Raw genomic sequence first — 23,077 nt, 5'->3', positions numbered from 1 at the left:
GCACTTGCCAAGGACCAGACACTGTGCTAAGGGCTATTGTGATAGCTCATGGAATGCCCAGAGCAATACAGCTGCTTGAATCTCCACTTTGCAGACAATGAAACTGAATGTATAGAGGAAGGTGATTCGCCAGCTGGAACGTTAGTGGGCTCAGGGACAGAGTCCAAGCCACGTCTGCCTGTTCCCTGTTCTTACTCTCTTCTTTCCCAAAGAAATAAAATTTAATCAGTAATATCTCAAACCACTTTTGCTATCACTGGTGGCTATAAGAAATCCTGCATTGTCCTAGACCACCCTTGCCACAAACCTGACAAAAGAGCATCTTAATTGATTAGAGGAATGGCCAGTTTCTGGACACCACTTCTTCTGTACCAATAACCAACACCAAGCCATTTTGTTTTCCCTGTCTCTTTTTCTTTTCTTAACACATGCATCAAAACTTTTTTTATTTTCGTTTTTGTTTTTTGAGACAGAGTCTCACTCTGTTGCTCTGGAAAGAGTGCCATGGCATCATCATAGCTCACAGCAACCTCAGTCTCTTGGGCTCAAGCAATCCTTCTGCCTCAGCCTCCTGAGTAGCTGGGACTACAGGTGCTTGCTACCACACCAGCTACTTTTTCTATTTTTAGTAGATACAGGGTCTTGCTCTTGATCAGGGTGGTCTTGAACTCCTGAGCTCAAACAATCCACCCACCTTGGCCTCTCAGAGTGCTAGGATTACAGGTGTGAGCCACCACACTTGGTCCAAATTATTTTTTTAAGTTTTTTTCCTATTAAAAAAAAAATTGAGGTGGGGCGGTGCCTGTGGCTCAAGGAGTATGTCAGAGGTGGCAGGTTCAAACCCAGCCCCGCCAAAAACAGCACAAAAAAAAAAAAAAATTCAGGTGGCTTGGTGCCCATAGGATAGTGGTTACAGCGCCAGCCACATACACCAAGGGTGGTGGGTTTGAACCCAGCCTGGGCCAGCTAAACAACTGCAACAACAAAAAAATAGCCAGGCGCTGTGGTGGGCGCCTGCAGTCCCAGCTACTTGGGAGCCTGAGGCAAGAGAATCGCTTAAGCCCAGGAGTTTGAGATTGCTGTGAGCTGTGACACCACGGCACTCTACCGAGGGTGACACAGTGAAACTCTGCCTCAAAAAAAAAAATTAAAAAAAAATTGAGGTATAGGATACATATATCTCTGAATGTACAACTCTGCAAATTTCAATAAACCCATAGTCAAGATACACACTGTCATCAAGATACAGAATATTTCCATCACCCCCAAACTCCCCTAGTGTCCCTTTGTACATAATACTCCTCCCCCTCACCTCCTGGAACCCACTGATTTCTGTCCCTGTAGTTTGTCTCTTCTAGGATATCATGTAAACACACACATTGTACATACATGGCCCTTTCTCTATGGCCTCTTCCACTCAGAGCACTGCATCTAAGACGTCCATTTAGTATATATATATTATCTCCTTAAAGAGGACGTTTTTAGGCTCAGTGCCTATAGCTCAGTGAGTAGGACGCCAGCCACATATACAGAAGGTGGCGGGTTCGAGCCCGGCCTGGGCCTGTTAAACAACAACAACTGCAACCAAAACAGAAAAAACAATGGTCAGCTGTTGTGGCGGGTACCTGTGGTCCTAGCTACTTGGGAGGCTGAGGCAAGAGAATCACTTAAGCCCAAGAGTTGGAGGTTGCTGTGAGCTGTGATGCCATGGCACTCTACTGAGGGCAACATACTGAGACTCTGTCTCAAAAAAAAAAAGCCACATCTCCTGGATTAATTCTAGCATTTCTATGGCTCCACGACTATTTCCCTCATTCTCTTTATATCAATAAATGGATCTTCCCAGAAGTCCAGTTTTCTTCTAGCTCCTGGCATGATCAATTGGTTATTCTCAAAAGAAAGGCATTTTCGGGCGGCGCCTATGGCTCAAAGAGGTAGGGCACTGGCCCCATACGCTGGAGGTGGCGGGCAAACCCAGCCCCAGCCAAAAACTGCAAAATAAAAAAAAGAAGAAAGGCATTTTCGTGCAGCTGTAGAATGAAGGATAGTTTACACTTCTCCTTACCAAGTTAGGAACCAAATTCTTTGCTACTCAGCAAAGAATTAGTCCAGTGGACCTCAACAGGTCTTTACTAAGCACCCTCTGGGTGCAAGGTATGGACCTAAGCTCTGGGAGGTCAGACACCCCTGCCAGTGTTACAGTTGCATAGGGAGGTCAATGAGTACAAAAGTCATTGTACAAGTAACAAGGGACATTTCCCCTTGTTACTCAGACTGCACCCAGCTCACTGAAGAGAAAGATACTCCCCTTAAATTCATTATTATTCATATGGATGTTCTCCTAACAGAGTATGAGGTGGTGTATTATTAATTTTATTCTATGTAGTTGGATCTTGCTCTCAGAGTGATGCTTTGTCGCTGAGATTATTTGTATGAACTTGGGTTGATTTAAAGCTATTGCTTCCAGCGTATGTTCCCAAATATAGTCCCAGCATAAAAGACCACATCACTGGCGTCCATCTACATGGCGGTCAAAAGCACTTTATCCTTTATAGACGTTCAGCAGCCATTGACAAGAAATCTGAGCATCCACTTGCTACAGAAAGAGAGAGAATTGTGGACTGGCACTGACTGTGAATCGGCTGCCCACTGCCTTCTCTTCCCCCTCCTTTTTTGCAGTTTTTAGCAGGGCCTGGGTTCAAATCCACTACCTCCCGCATATGGGGCCGGTTCTCCACTCCTTTGAGCCACAGGAGCCACCCTCTCTCTTTCCCCTCCTAATCAAGGGACGACCTGAAGTGTCCTATGAAGGCCAACAGGGAGAGAATGCCTTGGAAGCAGACACTTTACTTTTCCTTGTCAGTGCCAAATGTCACAACTATTCACATTTTAAAAAATACCATTAACAGTTAATTGTAGAAGATAAATGTAAATAAACAATACTTATATTCATTCAATTGGATTTTTCCCCACATTGAATGTTCTTATGCTATTAAAAAAAAAAATGGATTTCACTATTTTTACATGAGAAAACTAAGCCATTTCCTGTGTGTCTGGCTAGCTTCCCAGGTGGGAGGGAAGGGAATGCATGCTTAGGATCAGAAGAATAAAGACCTCTGCACAATACACCTATTTCTCTGTGTGGTGGCAAATGTGGGTGTTTTACCTCCCAGCCAAGAGAAGACTGACACCAAGTCAATGGTTCACAGGATCTTAGAAATGGGTCAAAGGGCTTCCTTCCCGATGGGCAGCTTGAGAACAATTATTGGGGAGGCTCTAAAATGGGTAATCCTTAGTGAGCAAAACCCATGCAGCTATCCCCAGGGCACTGGAGCAGAGCGCAGAGAGAACTCGGCAGCAGGCTGGTGCCTCACTGAAAAGATTTAGCAGCCACCTGTCTAATTAAATGTTTCTGCTTGGTTTTTTTTGCAAAGCCATAACAAAAATGGGAAATGGTGGCTTAGAGCTGATGCTGTCCAAAGGAAAGAACATCATATCTAGGAATTCCTGCTGACTGGGACCACTGCTTATCAGGTAACCTAAGGTTAAACTAGAAGTACTCCAGACATTGATTTTTCTCTGGATGCTTGGCTCACAACTTTGTATCTCCAGGACCACCTGACAAGAGTGATAGTGCTTAGTGCAGACGCAGATGTTTGTGAATGATCAATTCCCTACCACAATTGACTCTCTGAGAAGAATCTGGCAACCTAGCTTGAGAATAAGAACTACCAGTAATCCTCCTACTGGGCAATTTGTTAACATCTATAAACATTTTAAATGCATTTAATTTTTTTTTTGAGACAGAGTCTCACTTTGTTGTTCTTGGTAGAGTGCCACAGCATCATAGTTCCCAGCAACTCTTGCCTCAGCCTCCTGGGTTCCTGGGACCATAGGCACCCACCATGTCTTTAGACATGGGGCCTCATTCTTGCTCAAGCTGATCTCAAACTTCTGAGCTCAAGCAATCCATCCACCTCGGTCTCCCAGAGTGCTAGAATTACACAAATGCACATACTTTTAACACAGTGATTTTCATTCCAGCAATTTAACCTTCAGATATATTCACACATATATAAGAAAGGATGTCTACCAACGACTGTTTGTTTGGGGCTGGGGTGTTTTTTCTTTGTTTTTTGGAGACAAAATCTCACTCTCACACCATGGGTAGAGTGCTGTGCCGTCATCATAGCCCACAGCAACGTCAGACTCTTGGGCTTGACTGATCCTCCTGCCTCAGCCTCCTGAGTAGCTGGGACTACAGACCCAACACAATGCTAATTTTTCTATTTTTAGTAGAACAGGGTCTTGCTCTTGCTCAGGCTGGTCTTAAACTTCTGAGCTCAAGTGATCCAACTACCTTAGCCTCCCAATGTTTTAGGCCCAACCAGCCCAAACACTGTTTGTAATTGCAAACATATGAAAACAACCCAAATTCACATCAGTAAGGTAACTGATTAAATAAAAACTATAGTGTATCCATACGATGGAAATAGAAATTAAAAAGAATGATGTAGACGCACATGAAAAGGTCTTTGAAATAAGGTTAGTGAAAAACAAAGCAAGGAATTCAACCTTATATAATTGTTAAATACCCAAATATTTACACACACACACAAATATTTCATAGACATTCTTAAGCATAAAAGATTTAAAAATCAAAGTTCTGCACAGCTATGATTTAATAGTAAAAAATAAATAAATAAATAAAATAAAAATCAAAGTTCTGAAAAATACATGTAGGATGATCACGTTTGAGTAAAAATAGAAGAGAAAAAAGATATATAGAAAAAAATTAGCAAGTTCAAGAAACTTTCCTCTTTTTTTTTTGGCCAGAGTCTTACTTTGTTACCCTCAGTAGAGTGCCATAGTGTCATAGCTTACAGCAACCTCAAACTCTTGGGCTCAAGTTATTCTCTTGCCTCAGCCTCCCAAGCAGCTGGGACTACTGAAAGAACCAGACCAGTGCCATCTTAGGAGTTAAGTTTCGCTCCCCCCCACCCCCTGCCATTTCACTCAGTAAGTTTAACTTCCCAGGCAAGCCCAGGCAATTCCCCCAAATCATGAGACAACTGCCCACCAATCATGGACTCCCCCACCTGACCAATCCAGAAGTGCCCCCCTTGTTTCAAGCTGTGCACGCCCACCAGTTGTGCAGGACCATAAGAACCCCCGGCTCCTGGTTTGGATCCGTTGTAGTGGAGACCCTGGGTGCCCAAGCTTGAGCTTGCAATAAAACAGCTCTTTTGCTTTTGCATCGGACTCTGCTCCTTGGTGGTCTTTGTGGGGGATTTCAAGATCTGGGCACAACATTTGGTGCGTTGGCTGGGAAGTCCCCCAAGACCCCTTGAGGACCCTGAGCTGAAGGGCCGCTAAGTGGTAAGTGTCTGTCTTGTCTGCTGTGGTTGTTTTTGGAAATCTGGAATCTGTAAAGGTGGTCGGTGTAAAGTTAAAGCGGACGCGCTGGAGGGTGCTGGCCAGGGGTGCCGAGAAGATGTTCCGGCCCCTTCTGGAAGGGACCTTGCCCCCCAGCCCTGAGATGTAAACTCCTCAGGGCGTGGTGTGGATACCCCTCTTGTAGTTTTTCTGGGTGGATGAAGTGGGTCGCCCCTGCAGCACGGTGAGAGACCGTCATCCTATTGTTTCTGATGGCTATGGATTTGTATGTCTTCAGCGTGTATGTATCTTGTATTACATTGGAATTTTAGTGTGGCTGTACTCAGAGTTCAAAATTTGGGACCTGTGGTGGGAAAAAAGAGAGCTAAACTGATTACTTTTTGCAGGATTGAGGGGCCAACCTTCAATGTTGACTGGCCTCCAGATGGAACTTTTCATCTCCCCCTCCCTGGCTGAAAGCACTTCCTGAGCAGTTCAGTTCTCGCAGTGCGTGAGAATCTCCTAACTCCCCTAACCCTACAAACCTTCTGTGCCATTTTACTCCGTTTTGCAGGATAGTACAGACCAAGATCTACTTTGCCTTCCTCCTATTATCCCTCGTTGAGCCCACGCCCCCTCGGGGTTGTGCCGGTGCTCTGGGGGGGAGGGAGCGGGCCACCCCCCACCCACGGCAGAACGGATGGGGCGGGGACGGATCGCGCCTTTGGGCCTGAAGGATATTTTTTCTCTCCAGGGGCCATGTGAGAAAAAAAGCCAAGCAAGCATATAGGGTTGGTGGCGATGTCGGCTACCCACCCGACCCGTCTCGAAACATAGACCAAGAAGTCTAACACATGCACAAGTCAGGGACTGGCATGAAAGCCGCAGCAGGGGACCACCCCCCGGCCACTGCTGGGCGCATTTCCACAAGCTCCAGGATGGCAGAGAAGGCCCGGTGAAGAAAGTGGCTTGGGGGACCCACCCTTCACAGAGTGTTACAGCGCTGCTGCTGGAATCTTAATGCCTGGGTAAAGCTCAATAATAAAGGGCCTTTATTATTGGCCCTTTGCCATTAGTAATTTGTATAAATAGAAAAATATTTTTACAAACTGAATCTTTGTCAAAGGATAAGATTCTTGCCTTTTAAACCTTCTAATTATCAGTTTGGCTGAGTGAATGGGTGACTTCATGGTAAACTGGGATCCTGTTTTGTAGAAAGTGAGTTTTTGAAAGTAAGAGAAATTAAACAGAAAGGAGAATGGCATTGTGTAAAGACCCAAGGTGGCGGGTTCAAACCCAGCCCTGGCCAAAAAAACTGCAAAAAAAAAAAATTTATTGGGTGGCGCCTGTGGCTCAGTGAGTAGGGCACCGGCCCCATATGCCAAGGGTGGCGGGTTCAAACCCAGCCCCAGCCAAACTGCAACAACAAAAAAAAATAGCCGGGCATTGTGGCGGGCGCCTGTAGTCCCAGCTGCTCCGGAGGCTGAGGCAAGAGAATCGCGTAAGCCCAAGAGTTAGAGGTTGCTGTGAGCCGTGTGACGCCACAGCATTCTACCCGAGGGCGGTACAGTGAGACTCTGTCTCTACAGAAAAAAAAAAAAAAAGAAAGAATCTTGTGTGATAAATTTTGTCCTGAAACAGAATGGTTGTGTAAGAAAGTGAAAGGCAGGGCAAAAGTTAAAGAAAGTTTAGAATGTTTGTAGATGGTCTGTGCAGGTTAAATGAAGCTCATAACAGAGAATTTGTGAAAGAATTTACATGTAATCCAGTTGACTATGTATTTCCTTTAAAATCTTTTGGCTTGTAATTTTCTTTAAACAAATGTTTTAGGCCTTTGATATTTAACAAACCTTCCAAAATAAAAACTCTAAATCTGGGGCCTGGTGCCAATAGGGCAGTAGTTGCAATGCTGGCCATATGCACTGGGACTGGCGGGTTCAAATTAGCCCAGGCCAACAACAACAACAAAAAAAAACCCCACAACTTTTTTTTTTTTTTTTTTTTTGATTCTTGGCTGGGGCTGGGTTTGAACCCGCCACCTCTGGCATATGGGACTGGCGCCCTACTCCTTGAGCCACAGGCACCGCCCAAAACCCCACAACTTTAAATTTGGTCTTCTTAAAATATTAAGACCACTGAAAGTCATGAGAAAACAAATTAAACTTGCTTAATTTGTTAAAAATATATAAAAACATTGTCAAATATAAAATGGTGATTAATTTTGTGTGGATTATAGTTATATATGTTCCAATATTATAAAGCATTGGTCTGTCCTAACATATATTATCGGTAATAATTTTAATTCATCTTTAAAAAAAGGTATTTTTTATGTAACTGGCTGAGTCCAAAGTTTATCCTAAAAAGAAAAAGAAATATTAAGAGAGGCTGACGTGGGTGTCGCCTGTGGCTCAAGGAGTAGGGCGCCGGTCCCATATGCCAGAGGTGGCAGGTTCAAACCTAGCCCCGGCCAAAAACCACACACACACACACAAAAAAAGAGAGGCTGACGAATTCTCTTGAATTCAAATTACTGATATCTTTAGAAACTGAATACCTTCGGACTAAAAGCAGATTTTTAGAACTTTCATTAGAAAGATAACATGTCTATGAGTATTGCTAACTTAACTTCAAAATGAACAGAAATTAAGTTACGTGGAACTGGGCTAGTTTGTAATGGCTTTTTGTTCGAAATATTGTTTTTTTTTTTTTTTGTTGTTGAGACAGGGTCCCACCCTATGCCCCTGAGCAGAGTGCAGTGGGCGTGGTAGCTCACCACAACCTCAGACTCGGGCTGCGGGCACCCCGCTGCCTCAGCCTCCGGAAGCCGCTGGGATTACAGGCGCTCGCCGAGGCGCCCGGCTGGGTTTTTCCATTTTTTTCACGAGTCGGGGTCTCACTGTCGCTCAGGCGAGTCTTGAACTCCTGAGCTCAAGCGATTCTCCCTCCTCAGCCTCCCACAGTGCTGGGATTACAGGCGTGAGCCACCGCGCCCGGCGAAATATTGTTGATTCTTTCTGTGTTCTGTTTTCCAGAAGTCAAGAAATAATTTTCTGTCTTTTGAGCTATTTATAGCTTTTTGAGCAATGTGTGTACTTACAAGCAGAATTTGAAACATTATTTTTTTTTTTTTCTCTCCTTGATTTCTCTGGAATGTGAAAGCCATTTGTAAGTATTCTTAATTTCTGACAATACAGTTATTTGCATAAGTTCAATAAGAATCTTTTCTTTTATAAGACATAATGAAAGAACTTGTCATTTTACCAAGGCTTTGACTAGAATAACCTTTCCAGAGGTGTCCAGATTGCATTAAGGAATTAAGGTTGACTTTATAAGGCCAATAAAAAAGCCCTTTAGAAAACTGGCCAGATACCCATCAGTAACATTTCCTGATCTGTGGTAAGTAACGAAGGTCGCTTGCTGATGGGTCCAGGAATCAAAATGTGCTTGGGAATCTCAGAAGAGGGATTTACCCAATGCAGACAGGTATCTGATGCAGCACAGATGAAACCTGGGCTCTGAAAGGCTTTCAAAAGTCCAGCCTGAGATTCCTTATAAAAGGTTCCAGCAAAGCCAATTTTAAAGAAAAAAAGAGCCTAAATGGCTAATAATTATTCTTACTGCACTTTATTCAAATAATCAGACCCCCATATATTAAAGGTACAGTTTATTTTGGCAAATAAGTTAGTTCTACTATAATTTGCCTTTAGTAAAGAGAGAAAAACAGTTTAAAAGGAGGAAAAAGAGGCTATGGTCTACCTGTATTAAATCCCAGCCTTGTCTGTACTGTCAACTGGTAAAATGAGATATAACTATTTCACTAAATTGATCTATTAAATGGGACTAAGAGACTGGCCAAAGAATATAGAATTATATATAATAATTATATTTACTCTGAAAACTTAAGACTCAACAAAAGTTACCTGTTGGCTACACTGGAAAACTTGTGCAGTATTAAATATTATCTAAAATTTCTTAGTAAATGATATAACTGTAAACACTGCATTCTACTCTGCTGAATCTGCTGCCAGCATAAGCCAAGTGTCCCACTTGTCTGAACTTAAAAGAGGCCATTTTCAGTGTAAGGCTGGCTCTAGGAAGCCAGAAGCTATTTGCTTTCCAGTGAGAGAGACCGGACATAAAAACAGTACACATGGACCAGGTTGCCACAAGGGTTCAAAACACCCACGATTTTTAAAGAAGCACTGACTCATGACCTCCAAAAATTCCTGACTGAGGAATCAGAATGTGTGCTGTTCCAATATGTCAATGACCTCCTTTCAAGACACCCTACCCAGGAGGGCTGCGCCTGAGGCATGGGCTGTCTTTTATGACATCTAGAGGTATGTGACTATAAAATGTCTAAGCGGAAGGCCCAGGTCTGCCAGCAGCAAGTACATTACCTAAGATTTACTATTCAGCAAAGAAAAAAAATCTAGGCATAGAACAGAGGCAGGTCATTAATCACCTCCCCACCTCCAAGAGCCGAAAGCAGGTTGAGGAATTCTTAGGCCCGGTCGGCTTCTGTCATCTTTAGATTCCCAACTTTGCCATCTTAGCTAAGCCCTTGTGTGAGGCAACTAAAAGAGTGAAGGGAGAGCCCTTGGAGTGAGAAGGAAAACAAGAGCACGCCTTCTCCCAGATAAAGATGAGGCTGATAGCTGCACCTGCATTAAAACTGCCAGACTTAGCCAAGCCCTTTATTCTGTATGTCTCAGAGAAAAATAAAATGGCTGGGGGTGTGTTAACCCAGCTAGTTGAGTCCTGGCGAAGGCCTGTAGCCTACCTCTCTAAGCAGTTAGATGAAGTGGCAAAAGGACGGCCACCCTGTTTATGGGCTCTAGCTGCTACTGCTCTCCTTGTGCAAGAGGGTAATAAGCTGACTCTAGTGCAGAAAGTACTGCACTCTGTGGTCAACTTAATGGACACTAAAGGACATTTTTGGCTCTCTAATGCAACGCTCTGAACCAAGCCACGGACTTTCCAGTCAGTGGAAGAGAGACTAAGCATGACTATACAGAAGTTATAGATAATGTGGCTCAAGACCTGACTTGAGTGACCAGCCCTGGACAGATGCAGACTAGAACTTGCATGTAGATGGAAGCAGTTACATGACAGTGCAAGGTGAGCGGCAGGCTGGGTATGCAGTGGTCACCTTAACAGAGACTGTGGAGGCTAAGCCCCTCCCTCAAGGGACATTGACTCAGAAGGCTGAGTTAATTGCCTTGACTGGAACCTTAGAATTAAGTCAAGGGAAAAATTTGAATGCTTTTCTTTCTTTTTTTTTTTTTGTAGAGACAGAGTCTCACTTTACCGCCTTCGGTAGAGTGCCATGATGTCACAGGACTCACAGCAACCTCTAGCTCTTGGGCTTCCGCAATTCTCCTGCCTCAGCCTCCCGAGCAGCTGGGACTACAGGCGCCCACCACCACACCCGGCTATTTTTTGGTTGCAGTTCAGCCAGGGCTGGGTTTGAACCCGCCACCCTCGGTATACGGGGCCAGCGCCCTACTCGCTGAGCCACAGGCACCACCCTTGAATGCTTTTCTGACTCTCCAAGTACACAGGACATTGTACAAGGAGAAGGGACTATTAAATTCTGGAAAAAAAAGAAGAAGACATTAAGTATCAGCAGGAGATAACTTCAATTGTTAGAGGCAGTACGGAAACCCCAGAAAGTGGCAGTTATGCACTGTTGTGGACATCAAAGAAATGCTTCCACCATCACTAAAAAGAACACTAGGGTTAGTACTGAGGCAAAAAGGGCTGCATCCCAGCCTTACCAGGTGTCATGAGTGACTCCCCTCATCCCATGGGTTCTGGAGCTCACCCCTATCTACTCCCGGGAGGAAAAGGAATAGTTAGCAGCTGAGGGGAGCCAGGAAACAGAGAGAAGATAAATAAAGATGCCAGATGGATGAGTAGCAGTCTCCCAGATTCTAGGAGTTACCGTAGTGACAGGAGTGTTCGATGAAGTTGCTGGGCCAGTACTTCTACATCTCCCACCTACCAGCCCTGGCCAAAACTGTCAGTTTATAGTGTGTCACCGGCAGCCAGTTCAACGCCTGCCAAGGACCAGCGGTACCCCCAGGAATCTAGTTGTATAGAGCAATGCCCTTTGAGGACTTCCAGTCTTTTGTGTCTGTACCTCTTGTCTCTCTGGAAGAGCAAGAGGACCAAGTCTAAATCTAGAATCAGAACCTGGTCCCCCTGAAACCAAGGTAGAAAGAACTTTACATCATCATCCTGACATCCAGCATGCCCTGCTCCAGCCACATACTGGGAGCTGGCTGAAGCCTGAGGAAACTCCTCGAGGAATTTGCCTTAATTAAACTTTAGAAAAAAAAAAAAAGAGGGTTGTGCGCTGCTCTAAGTAAAAATTGCTTTTTTACACTGATCACTCGGGAATAATGAAAGAATCAATGGCCCTTGTGCGGGAGAGCTTGCACAAGCGTAAATTAGAAAGAGAAAATAATCAGAGTTGGTATAAGTCTCTCTTGGCTAACAAGTCTGATATCAGCCCTGGCTGGTCCCCTGGTGTTATTACTCCTACTCCTGACTGTGGGCCCTTGCATTATCAATAGGCTCATCACTTTTGTACAGGACCATGTATGAGCTGTACAACTGCTGGTCTTAAAAGGCCAATATCAGCCCCTGTCAGACAGAAAGCTAGAGATGACACACACGGTACTGGACCCATGATTGGGTCCTTGAATTTACAAGTAGAGGGGGCAATGAAAGAACCAGACCAGCGCCATCTTAGGAGTTAAGTTTCGCTCTTCCCCACCCCCTGCCGTTTCACTCAGTAAGTTTAACTTCCCAGGCAAGCCCAGGCAATTCCCCGAAATCATGAGACAACTGCCCACAAATCAGGGACCCCCCCCCCCACACCTGACCAATCCAGAAGCGCGGCCTTTGTTTCAAGCTGTGCACGCCCACCTGCTGTGTGGGACCATAAGAACCCCCTGCTCCAGAGCTTGGAGCTCTTGGTTTAGATCCATTGTAGTGGAGACCCCGGGCATCCAAGCTCGAGCTTGCAATAAATGGCTCTTTTGCTTTTGCATCGGACTCTGCTCCTTGGTGGTGTTTGTGGGGGATTTCAAGATCTGGGCACAACACTACAGGTGCCTGCCACAATGCCCGGCTATTTTTAGAGACAGGGTCTGGCTCTTGCTCAGGCTGGTCTTGAACCTGTGAGCTCAGGCAATCCACCTGCCTCAACCACCCAGTGCTAGATTATAGGCATTAGCTACCTGCTCCCAGCAAGTTCAAGGAACTCTTAAAAGTAACATTTATCTTTCAGGAATAGTGTTGGGAAGGATGAAAAGTAATTTTTTTTTCTTTTCTTTTCTTTCTTTTTTTTAAGATAGAGTCTCGCTCTGTTGCCTGGGCTATAGTGCAGTGGCATCAACATAGCTCAAGCAGTCCTCCTGCCTTAGCCTCCAAGGAGCTGGGACTACAGGCATATCCACCATACTCAGCTAATTTTTTTCTATTTTTTGTAGAGATGAGGTCTCACTGTGTTTCTTAAGCTGGTCGCAAACTCCTGGCCTCAAGGGATCCGCCCACATCAGACTCTCAAAGAACTAGGATTACAAACATGCATCACAGTGCCCAGCAGAAGGATAATTTTATATTCTTCTGTATGACTGAATTTTTATCATGTGTATGTACGTTTTAACTGAAAAAAAAAAGTGCATTCTTTTCATCATTAGAAAACAAGTTTAAATGTTTTATAGAAAATATACAGTAGAACCTCTGTAAGTTGACCACCCAAGGGACAATCTGGTCAATATACAGAACTAGGTGGTCAATATAAGGAAATAAGCCTACTGTACTGATACAGATGAGTGGTGCGTGTATGTATAGTCTATGAAAATTAGGTCAACTTAAGAAGGTGGTCAATGAAGGGAGGTGGTCAGTTGTAGAGGTTCTACTATGTATATGACAAATGATTGAATTAACTAAATCTTAGAGAATCCTGGCTAAACCAGTCCCTCCAAAGCCTCTTCTAATTCTGGAAATGTAACCTTCAGATATATTCACACACCTATGAGAAAGGTACCCTCAGGCAGCCCATTACCTGTGAGTGATCGCTTGTAGACTCCTTGGAGGATGGCACCCACACGGAAAAAGGAGAAAGCCATATAGAAGTTCCAGTTCTCAATGAGAGGGATCCCCATGTGAAGACAGTACATCCTGAAATACTCCTCTGCAGTAGGGATTCCCAGTTGAGTCAAATCACAGTCATTCAAACCTGGGAGAAAGACAAAGCCAGTGCTGGGGTGTCAATGAGGTCACATCACACTCCTGTGACTGGCAGGTATTTAAATTCTAAAATCACTATGTCCCTTGGAAATTAGTTTCACAACTAGTTCAAGGGGGTAGCTTTTATTTCAGTAGTTCTTGCTCCCCAAGATGGCTGGGAATCTACAAAAATTGGTTCTTAAAGGTTTCAGACTAATGGGCGGCGCCTGTGGCTCAGTCGGTAAGGCGCCGGCCCCATATACCAAGGGTGGCGGGTTCAAACCCGGCCCCGGCCAAACTGCAACCAAAAAATAGCCGGGCGTTGTGGCGGGCGCCTGTGGTCCCAGCTGCTCGGGAGGCTGAGGCAAGAGAATCGCTTAAGCCCAGGAGTTGGAGGTTGCTGTGAGCTGTGTGAGGCCACGGCACTCTACCAAGGGCAGTAAAGTGAGACTCTGTCTCTAAAAAAAAAAAAAAAAAAAGGTTTCAGACTAAAGTGGAAATAAAGGAAGGAATGGGGTTCCCCAATTCCATCTGGACCACAATTCAGAGTGAATGCACATTTGATTAAACCAGTCATTTGATTAAAAAATGGCTTTGAGGGCGGCACCTGTGGCTCAGTGAGTGGGGTGCCGGCCCCATATGCCGAGGGTGGCGGGTTCGGACCCAGCCCTGGCCAAACTGCAACAGAAAAATAGCCAGGCGTTGTGGCGTGCGCCTGTAGTCCCAGCTGCTCAGGAGGCTGAGGCAAGAGAATCACGTAAACCCAAGAGTTAGAGGTTGCTGTGAGCCATGTGACGCCACAGCACTCTACCCGAGGGCGGTACAGTGAGACTCTGTCTCTACCAAAAAAAAAAAGGCTTTGAAAGAGAGATCCCAAGTAATTACCATAAATTAAAAAATTCACTGATTTGCTTCATTTGTGACATTTTCATGATTTAGAAGCATCCTATCCCCACTTTGATGCCTAGCCCAGTCGCAAGCTACTTCGGCCAAATTTGTTGCCAAGGCTTGAAGAACAAAGCTGGCTTGTCCCTCTGTGTCCCCAGAAGCAGCCCCTACCTCTCAGTAGGGAACAACTGGATGGCAGATAATGAGCCATGCAGCTGTAGGCCACATCTGCAAGGGGGTCACCTAAGGTAGAAAGTTCCCAGTCAAGGACACCAAGGACCTCTGGCTTTTCTGGATGAAACAGCAGGTTGTCAAGCCTGAAAAGGCACAGAAGAAAAGGTGAGACAGCTCTAAGAAAACTCACTGCCAGGGTGGATTCTGTGTAGAGCATGGTCAGTTCGCCCTCCAAGTTCACTTCCCTGCCTCCCCGCCCTCTCTGTGCCCCCAGAGCCTGAGCTCTACCAGCTACATCCTCCAAGGGCTCCCTTGATCTCTGGCTTCCAGATGGACTCAGGCCATCAGAGGCAGCAGCAGGGATGGGAAGAGGGCCTGGGTGGCTGCAACCAGCCCTCTCTACTGAGGGCCACAGCTTTGGCCAGCAGAGCTCCCCACAGGGCTGCCCTCTCTGCGTTGTGGGAGTACTTCCCTCCCTGTGATGGCTTTAAAATAGGTTCACAAATTCTTTGCTGCTCCTCCAACAAAAGGTAGAGTCTAATTCTTCTGCCTTGAAGCATCTGGCTTCTAACAAATGCAAATGTAGGTAAAAGTGATGCTACGGGCTTCCCAAAACTAGACTAGGTCAGAAAAGGTGATACAGCTTCATCCCCTTCTTTCTTTCAGAACACACACCCTTGGAGCCCTGAGCCACCACATAAGAAGTCCAGCTACTCAGTAGCTACCATGTTGGAGAGACCACCTGGGAAACCACAAAGAAAGAAAGGGAGAGACCCAAGGAGTCCAGCTGTTCATATCTTCTCTGCCCCAGGGCCAGTGTGGGCAAAATAACTGGTCACTCAGGTCTGTAGTTTGTTACACAGCAGTAAGACCCAGAGCGCACACTGGCTCTCTCAGACATAAAGGGTGGTAATGACTCCCCGAGGTTGCTAGCCCTGGGCTTCCTCTAAGCCATGCTATCCTCTTGTATTAAACTCTCTGTAAATGGCCTCTTTGAGACCTTTCATACTTTATTTAAAAGAAAAAGAAATTATCAACATGCAGAAAAATACAGAGAATGATATGACAGAACTCAGGTGGCCATCTTCCGATTTAACAGATGCTATACCCACTTCTCTGTTAGATTTGCTTCATATTTTTTAAGAAATAAAATATTATAGATATAGCTAATGGTCTCCATCTCATTCCTCTCCTTCCTTCCTCAAAAATTACTGCTATCCTGAAGTTGGCATATCTCCATCTCACATATTTGTATATGTCCCTTATCTATGCAGGTACCTATAGGCCACATATACTGTTCTTTCAATTCTCTTAAAATTTACATATATGATATCACCCTGTATATATCCTTTTCTTTTGTTTTGTTTCTTTTCTAAGACAGAGTGTCACTTTGTCACCCTCGGTAGAGTGCCATGATGTCATAGCTCACAGTAATCTCAAATCCTGGGTTTAAGCAATTCTTTTACCTTAGCCTCCCAGGTAGCTGGGACTACAGGTGCCTGCCACAACATCTGGCTATTTTTAGAGACAAGGTGTCACTCTGGCTCAGGCGGGTCTCAAACCTGTGAACTCAGGCAATCCACCCACCTCAGCCTCCAAGTTCTGGGATTACAGGCATGAGCCACCACACCTGGCCCTGTATATATCCTTTTGGAATTTACTTTATTTATTTATTTTTTTTTTAGAGGCAGGATCTTGCTATGTTGCCCAGACTGGTCTTAGACTCCTGGCCTCATGCAGTCTTCCCACCTTGGTCTCTCAAAGGGCTAGAATTACCACCACACTTAGCTTAGGACTTACTTTTATCTAATCAGCATTATCTTTTCGAACTTTACGTATTTATTTACTTTTTGTTGTTGTTGTTGTTGCAGTTTGGCCAAGGCTGGGTTCGAACCCACCACCCTTGGTATATGGGGCCAGTGCCCTACTCACTGAGCCATATTTACTTGTTTTTAAGACAGTCTCACTCTGCCTTTCTGGGTAGAGTGTCACGGCATCATAGCTCACAGCAACCTCAAACCCTTAGGTTCACACAATTCTTTTGCCTCAGCCTCCTGAATAGCTGAGACTATAGGTGCCTGCCACAATGGCTGGCTAGTTTTTCTATTTTTAGTAGAGACAGGGTCTTGCTCTTGTTCAGGCTGGTCTCAAACTCCTGAGCTCAAGTGATCCATCTGCCTTGGCCTCCCAGAGTGCTAGGATTATAGGCATAAGCCACCAAGCCCGGCCTCAGATTTACTTATGATGACTTATATACAGCAAATCAATTTATTTTACTCTCTAAATAGAATTTGAGTGTATGACCAAACATTAGAAGCATGACCAAAGTGAACACACCTTCTTCCAAATTTCCTGGTTGTAGGGGCACATGCTTCTCTAGAAGAATTATGGGCTGTTTCATATTTCCATCTCCTACATTACTGGCTATTACCTTTCTTTTTTTTTTTTTAGAGACAGAGTCTCACTTTGTCGCCCTTGGCAGAGTGCTATGGCATCACAGTTCACAGCAAACTCCAGCTCTTAGGCTTAGGTGATTCTCTTGCCTCAGCTTCCCAAGTAGCTGGGACTATAGGTGCCCACCACAATGCCCAGCTATTGTTTGTTGCAGTTTGGCTGGGGCCGGGTTTGAACCCACCACCCTCGGTATATGGGGCCAGTGCCCTACTCCCTGAGCCACAGGTGCTGCCTTGGCTATTACTTTTCAATGTACTTGTGCCAGTTTATGCTCCTACCATGACTGATTAGCTCTAGGAGATGGAAGAAACGTTCCTCTAGCAACAGATGGAAGTATCTTTGACTGTATGTGATGTTCAGTCAAAAGCCGCATACACTTGTCTTTCCTGAAAGCATCATCACAAATGACTATCATGCTTCATTATAGCTACAGGCGGAGCTGCTCAGGCTGTTAATAGAGTTCTCTTGCTTTCTATGTACTTAATCACATTGGTGGACACCTGGGATGCAAAAAGAAACAAAGTCCACAGAACAGCTGTTGTGGACTGGTGACACCAAAGCCACCAAAGGAAAAGTGTGGCAGTGACTGGCAAGGAAAGTGCTGTCAGAGTTCCAAGAGGAGGAAGAAATTGGAAAAGGGGCTCAACTGCAGCTGCATACTGAGCTCAAGGCAGTGTGGGGAAATCATTGGTGTAGTCAGGAACTAACAACAGCAGATGCACTTTCCCATGGACAATGATGTGACACAGAGAAACTCTGTTCACTCTCAGGTTCAGGGAATCCCCAAAAGTGGCTAAAGGAAGAAGCCAGGAACAAATGACATAGGTCAAGCCAGTGAAGAAAGGCCAATCTCATTTGGAAGGCAAAGAAGTGTATTTAAAATAAGCCCTTACCGGCGGCGCCTGTGGCTCAGTCGGTAAGGCGCCGGCCCCATATGCCGAGGATGGCGGGTTCAAGCCCGGCCCTGGCCAAAGTGCAACCAAAAAATAGCTGGGCGTTGTGGCGGGCGCCTGTAGTCCCAGCTGCTCGGGAGGCTGAGGCAAGAGAATCACGTAAGCCCAGGAGTTGGAGGTTGCTGTGAGCTGTGTGAGGCCACGGCACTCTACCGAGGGCCATAAAGTGAGACTCTGTCTCTACAAAAAAAAAAATAAATAAAATAAAATAAGCCCTTACCATCTAACCTTGTTTAATAAAAGGCACAGTTCCGCAGGATGAGCAAGAAAACAACCAAATGGGTCAGAGGCCCACAGAAGGTGTGCTGATATCAAAAGCAGGCCTCCAAGAGCTGCCAGGAAGCAGGAAACACTACAAAAGCTGCCCAAGTGACTAATGGGCAGTTTTCACTGTAGGTGACAGGATAGAGTTAGATACATATGCTGGATGTAAGACACATAGAGGTTCTAGCTTTAACCACACTAAAGACTTATCATTTACCCTGAGAAGACCAGGTCTACTCTCTCTTCCTTTCACTCCACATCTAGAAGAAATGTCCATCACCTGACCTCATGGAGGGTAAGGGATACCTCATGCTGCCTTATCTTCAAACAGCAGTTCTCAAAGTGGTGCTTCTCTCCTTGGGGACACTTGACCATGTCTGTGGACATTTCTGGTTGTCACAATTGGAAGGTGGAGTTACTGGCATCTAGTGGGTAGAGGTTAGGGATGCTGCCTGACATCCTACAATGTACAAGTAGCCCCCAGAACAAGAAATTATCTGACTCAAGATGTCATAATGCCAAGGCTGAGAAAGATACTGTACAATGGGAACAATTCCTACCTGTAAACTGATCTAAGACAAATAGCTCAATTTCCCCCTTTGAATGCCCTTGCCATCATTTTCAGCTATCTTAGCACCATGTCTACCTGAAGTCCCCATGAACCACTGTGGTCCTCTGCTGACTGGGGAGATGCAGCGGCAGCCACTCAATGAGCTTCTCCATCGCTGGGATGGTGCTGGTTTCTGAGGCTCGATACTGCTTAATCCAGGTTTGCACTTGGCGCAAAATATAGTCCCCTGAGGGAAAGAGGATTAGAACATGGTGTGCTATTTCAACAAGCTCCAAAATTTTCAGAAATTAAGCAGTGTAGTGAAACTCTTGGAAATGTTCTGCACTGGCACCACATTTTTGACCACTTTCCTGTGACTAGAGAATTTCCCACACAAATGATCCTGCCACAAGGTAGAAGCCGCTGGCTGTTTTGTCTTGGCTGGATTAGAGTGGTCTGGGCAATGTTCCCAGCCACCTGGCCACCAAGCCTGATCCCTGGCCCTTTTGAAGATCTTATGAGCTTCCTAATAGCCTTTAATAAATCCCTCTTGGTCTAAACAATAGTGGTTGGCCATGAGCATGACCTCCATAGCCAAACTGCTAATATCTGAGTCCCAGTTCTGCCATTTTCTAGCTATGTCATCTAGGCAGATTATTTAATATCTTTGTGCCTTAGTTTCCTCATCTAGAAATGGTCCTCACGGAGCTGTTGAACACTACTACTGAATGCTATTACCATTCAGTTTCTTGCTAATAAAGTAAAGAGAGGCCACAGATGAGAACCTGAAAGTTACATCTAGGAACATTAACCAGAATGAATTCTGGAGTCAACCTAGGCCACAGACAAGCTCTTCAATTGGTTTCACTAGTACAATGAGGTACTGATACCTGTATTCTGCAGGGTTATTGTGAAGACTAAATGAAACCCATATGTAATGTGCCAAGCATAGTGCCAGCACAGAGGACTGCTCAATAGGTGGTAGCCATTATTGTCACTATTATTAGCTGTTAATTTACAGTTATTGCTACTATTTTTTTTTTTTTTTGAGACATCCAGGCTATTGTGCAGTAGTATCAGCCTAGGTCACAGCAATCTCAAACTCCTGGGTTCAAGCAATCCTCCTGCTTCAGCCTTTTGAGTAGCTGGGACTACAGACACCCACCATTGATGCCCAGCTTATTTTTTCTATTTTTAGTAGAGATGGGGTCTTGCTCTTGCTCAGGCTGGTCTAGAACTCGTAAGCTCAAGGGATCCTCCTGCCTCAGTCTTCCACAGTGCTAATATTACAGGCATGAGCCATTGTGCCCAGCCTACATTACTATTTTTTTTTTGTTTGTTTTTTGAGACAGAGTCTCACTTTGTCGCCCTTAGTACAGTGCCGTGGCATCATAGCCCACAGCAACCTCAATCTCTTAGGCTCAAGCAATTCTCTTGCCTCAGCCTCCCAAGTAGCTGGGACTATAGGCAGCCACCAGCTTCCTAAGTAGCTGGGCCTACAGGCGGCAACCACAACGCCCAGCAATTTTTAGAGATGAGGTCTCACTCAGCCTCAGGTTGGTCTTGAACCTGTGAGCTCAGGCAATCCACTGGCCTTAGCCTTCAGGAGTGCTAAGGATTACTGGTGTGAGCCACTGTGCCTGGTCCTAACTATTTTGTATGTATCTAATTCCCAGCCCAGCAGATGGGGACTTGACACAGCCTGACAAATCATGGGTTTCTTGGTCTGGTAGTGAGATCCTAGAATTGGAAATAGGATGAAGCTGCTTTATGCTCTCAGGTTTAAAACATAGCTGCTGCCTGAAGGATTGGCTCTGGGTCACAGGAAATCACATCAGATTTCTGCTTTATCTCTTTGTGCTAACAGGTCTATGGAAAGACCATCAGAACAATCCACTTTAAAAATACAAAAAGGCAAATGATCCACTTGGACAAGACAATGCAAGGGAACCTCCTTAAATAATTTTCTCTCTACACAGGGATGTAACGCTTCCTGTCACTGAATTTGGAGGCTTTCTCTTCATTCAAAGTGCTGGGTCAGCTGCTATTTCTTCTAACCTCACCCTGTATAGGAGACAGCGCAGGGCTTTGAAACTCAACTAGGACAAAGTAATGTGACCTGCCTAAGGTTACCTGACAAATGAGCTGCTGACTTCTGGTCCAGTGCTCTTTAGGAGCTATGCTGACACCACTGCACTCTAACTTGCACAACAGAGAGATTCTGTCTCTATAAAAAACAAAAACAAAAAACAATCCCTCTTGGGCGGTCCCCATAGCTCAGTGAGTAGGGCACAGGCCACATACACCAAGGCTGGTGGGTTCGAACCTGACCTGGGCCTGTTAAAACAACAATGACAACTGTAACAACAACAAAAATAGTCAAGTATTGTGGCAGGCACTTGTAGTCCCAGCTACTTGGGAGGCTGAGGCATGAGAATCACTTAAGCCCAAGAGTTTGAGGTTGCTGTGAGCTGTGATGCCACAGCACTCTACCCAGGGTGACAGCTTGAGACTCCGTCTCAAAAAAAAGAAATCACTGTTGAAAAGAATATTTAAGAAAATTTGAGGAAAATGTATCTTAAATATCCTTGAAGAGTATCAGAAAACAAAAAATATAAGTGGTCTAGTGGATGTAAGTTCTAGGGAAGAAAGATTCTGTAGTCTGAATAGTCCAATGAAGGGTAAGATGTCCAAATAAGCAACACCTCCCTTAAAACCACACTAGATTTCCAAGGAAGAAGCTAATTCCACCTTACATTTAGCAAACACCTGGTGTGCTAATACCTGAAACCGTTCAAATCCTAAAAACAGAACTGTCAGTGATAAAATGACCAGCATGGGCACCATGGCCTCTGGCTTACCATGCTTCCCATAGTCTTCCAGCCCTGCAGCCTGGAGGTCCACACTGTGGATTTTGCACAGGACTCTGTTCATGGCAGTGTATATGGCTCGCCTTTGGCTGGGCTCCATGCCTGGCAGGGAGGGGTCTTTGTAGATGAGGCCTGGGCAGTACTCCATCAAATAGAAGGGAGTGCCAATGACACTGGGAGGGACAAAACAGAAAGGGTGTTTAGTTTAGTCCTAATGTGGAGGGCTATGAGTCATGGCCCTGCTCTAACTTCAGACATGGAGTACAGAACACTTCCTTTTTCCCTTGCACATAAGCACAGGGTGTAGAAATACCCCCTCTCCCAGCTGGTTCACACACACACACCACTGTACTTCTGTGCCATTATGCTTCTCTCTTCTCTTTGATCCTTTTGTCGAAGCCACTGCAATAGGCTGAAGTGTGATAATGTAAAGAGTGACGAGGTTGAGAGAGGAGCTTTGGAATCATACAGAACCAGGTTTAAATCCCACTTCTGCCCTTTACTAGCAGTGTGACCCTGAGAGACTTACCAGACCTCTCTGAAATCTGAGGTTTGGGGGTATTTTTCTGTTTTTATATTTTCAGGACCATTTTCTTTCTTTAAGCTTTGTTGTTGTTTTTAATCTATAAAACATACCTACTTCAAAGAGTGATTGTAAGAATTAAGGGAGCAAACATACACAGGTATGGCATGGTGTCTGGTTCCAAAAACGTTCATTAAATAGCACTCTTTTTTTCTTTCTTTCTTTCTTTTTTTTTTTGAGACAGAGTCTCAAGCTGTCACCCTAGGTACAATACCATGGCATCATAGCTCACAGCAATCTCCAACTCAGGCTCAAGCAATCCTCTTGCCTCAGTTTTTCTATTTTTAGTACAGATGGGGGTCTTGCTTTTGCTTACGCTTTGTTGTGTTGCTGTTTTGTTGCTGGTCTTGAACTTGTGAGCTCAAGCAATCCATTTGCTTTGGCCTTCCAGAGGGCTAGGATTATAGGCATGAGCCATCGTGCCCAGCCTTTTTTTTTTTTCTTTTTTTGAGATAGAGTCTCACTCTGTTGCCCTAGGTAGAGTGGTGTGGCATCATACCTCACAGCAACCTCAAACTCTTGGGCTTGAGCATTCCTCTTGCCTCCGCCTCCCGAGTAGCTGGGGCTACAGGTACCCACCACCATGCCCAGCTAGTTTTTCTATTTTTAGTAAAGACAGAGTTCCGCTCTTGTTCAGGCTTGTCTTGAACTCCTGAGCTCAAGCAATCCACGCACCTCAGTCTCACAAAGTGCTAGGATTTATAGGCATGAACCACCACAC

The 23,077-nt window shown here is 45.0% G+C and overlaps 1 protein-coding gene across 5 annotated transcripts in view; it reads right to left on the bottom strand.

Moving 5' to 3' along the window:
- The window catches only part of ACAD10 (acyl-CoA dehydrogenase family member 10), an 85,723-nt gene that overhangs the window by 16,328 nt on the left and 46,318 nt on the right, over positions 1 to 23,077 (bottom strand). For all 5 annotated transcript variants that reach the window (XM_053590242.1, XM_053590246.1, XM_053590243.1 and 2 more), the window contains 4 exons: positions 21,765 to 21,946; positions 19,000 to 19,150; positions 14,680 to 14,825; positions 13,457 to 13,630 (listed from right to left, as the gene is read on the bottom strand). In XM_053590242.1, coding sequence (XP_053446217.1) covers positions 13,457 to 13,630; positions 14,680 to 14,825; positions 19,000 to 19,150; positions 21,765 to 21,946 — 653 coding nt within the window. The remainder of the gene's footprint in view (positions 1 to 13,456; positions 13,631 to 14,679; positions 14,826 to 18,999; positions 19,151 to 21,764; positions 21,947 to 23,077) is intronic.

This window comes from Nycticebus coucang, chromosome 4 (genome assembly GCF_027406575.1).
Source record: "Nycticebus coucang isolate mNycCou1 chromosome 4, mNycCou1.pri, whole genome shotgun sequence".
Taxonomy (NCBI): domain Eukaryota; kingdom Metazoa; phylum Chordata; class Mammalia; order Primates; family Lorisidae; genus Nycticebus; species Nycticebus coucang.
This window is presented reverse-complemented; position numbering and strand designations above follow the sequence as displayed.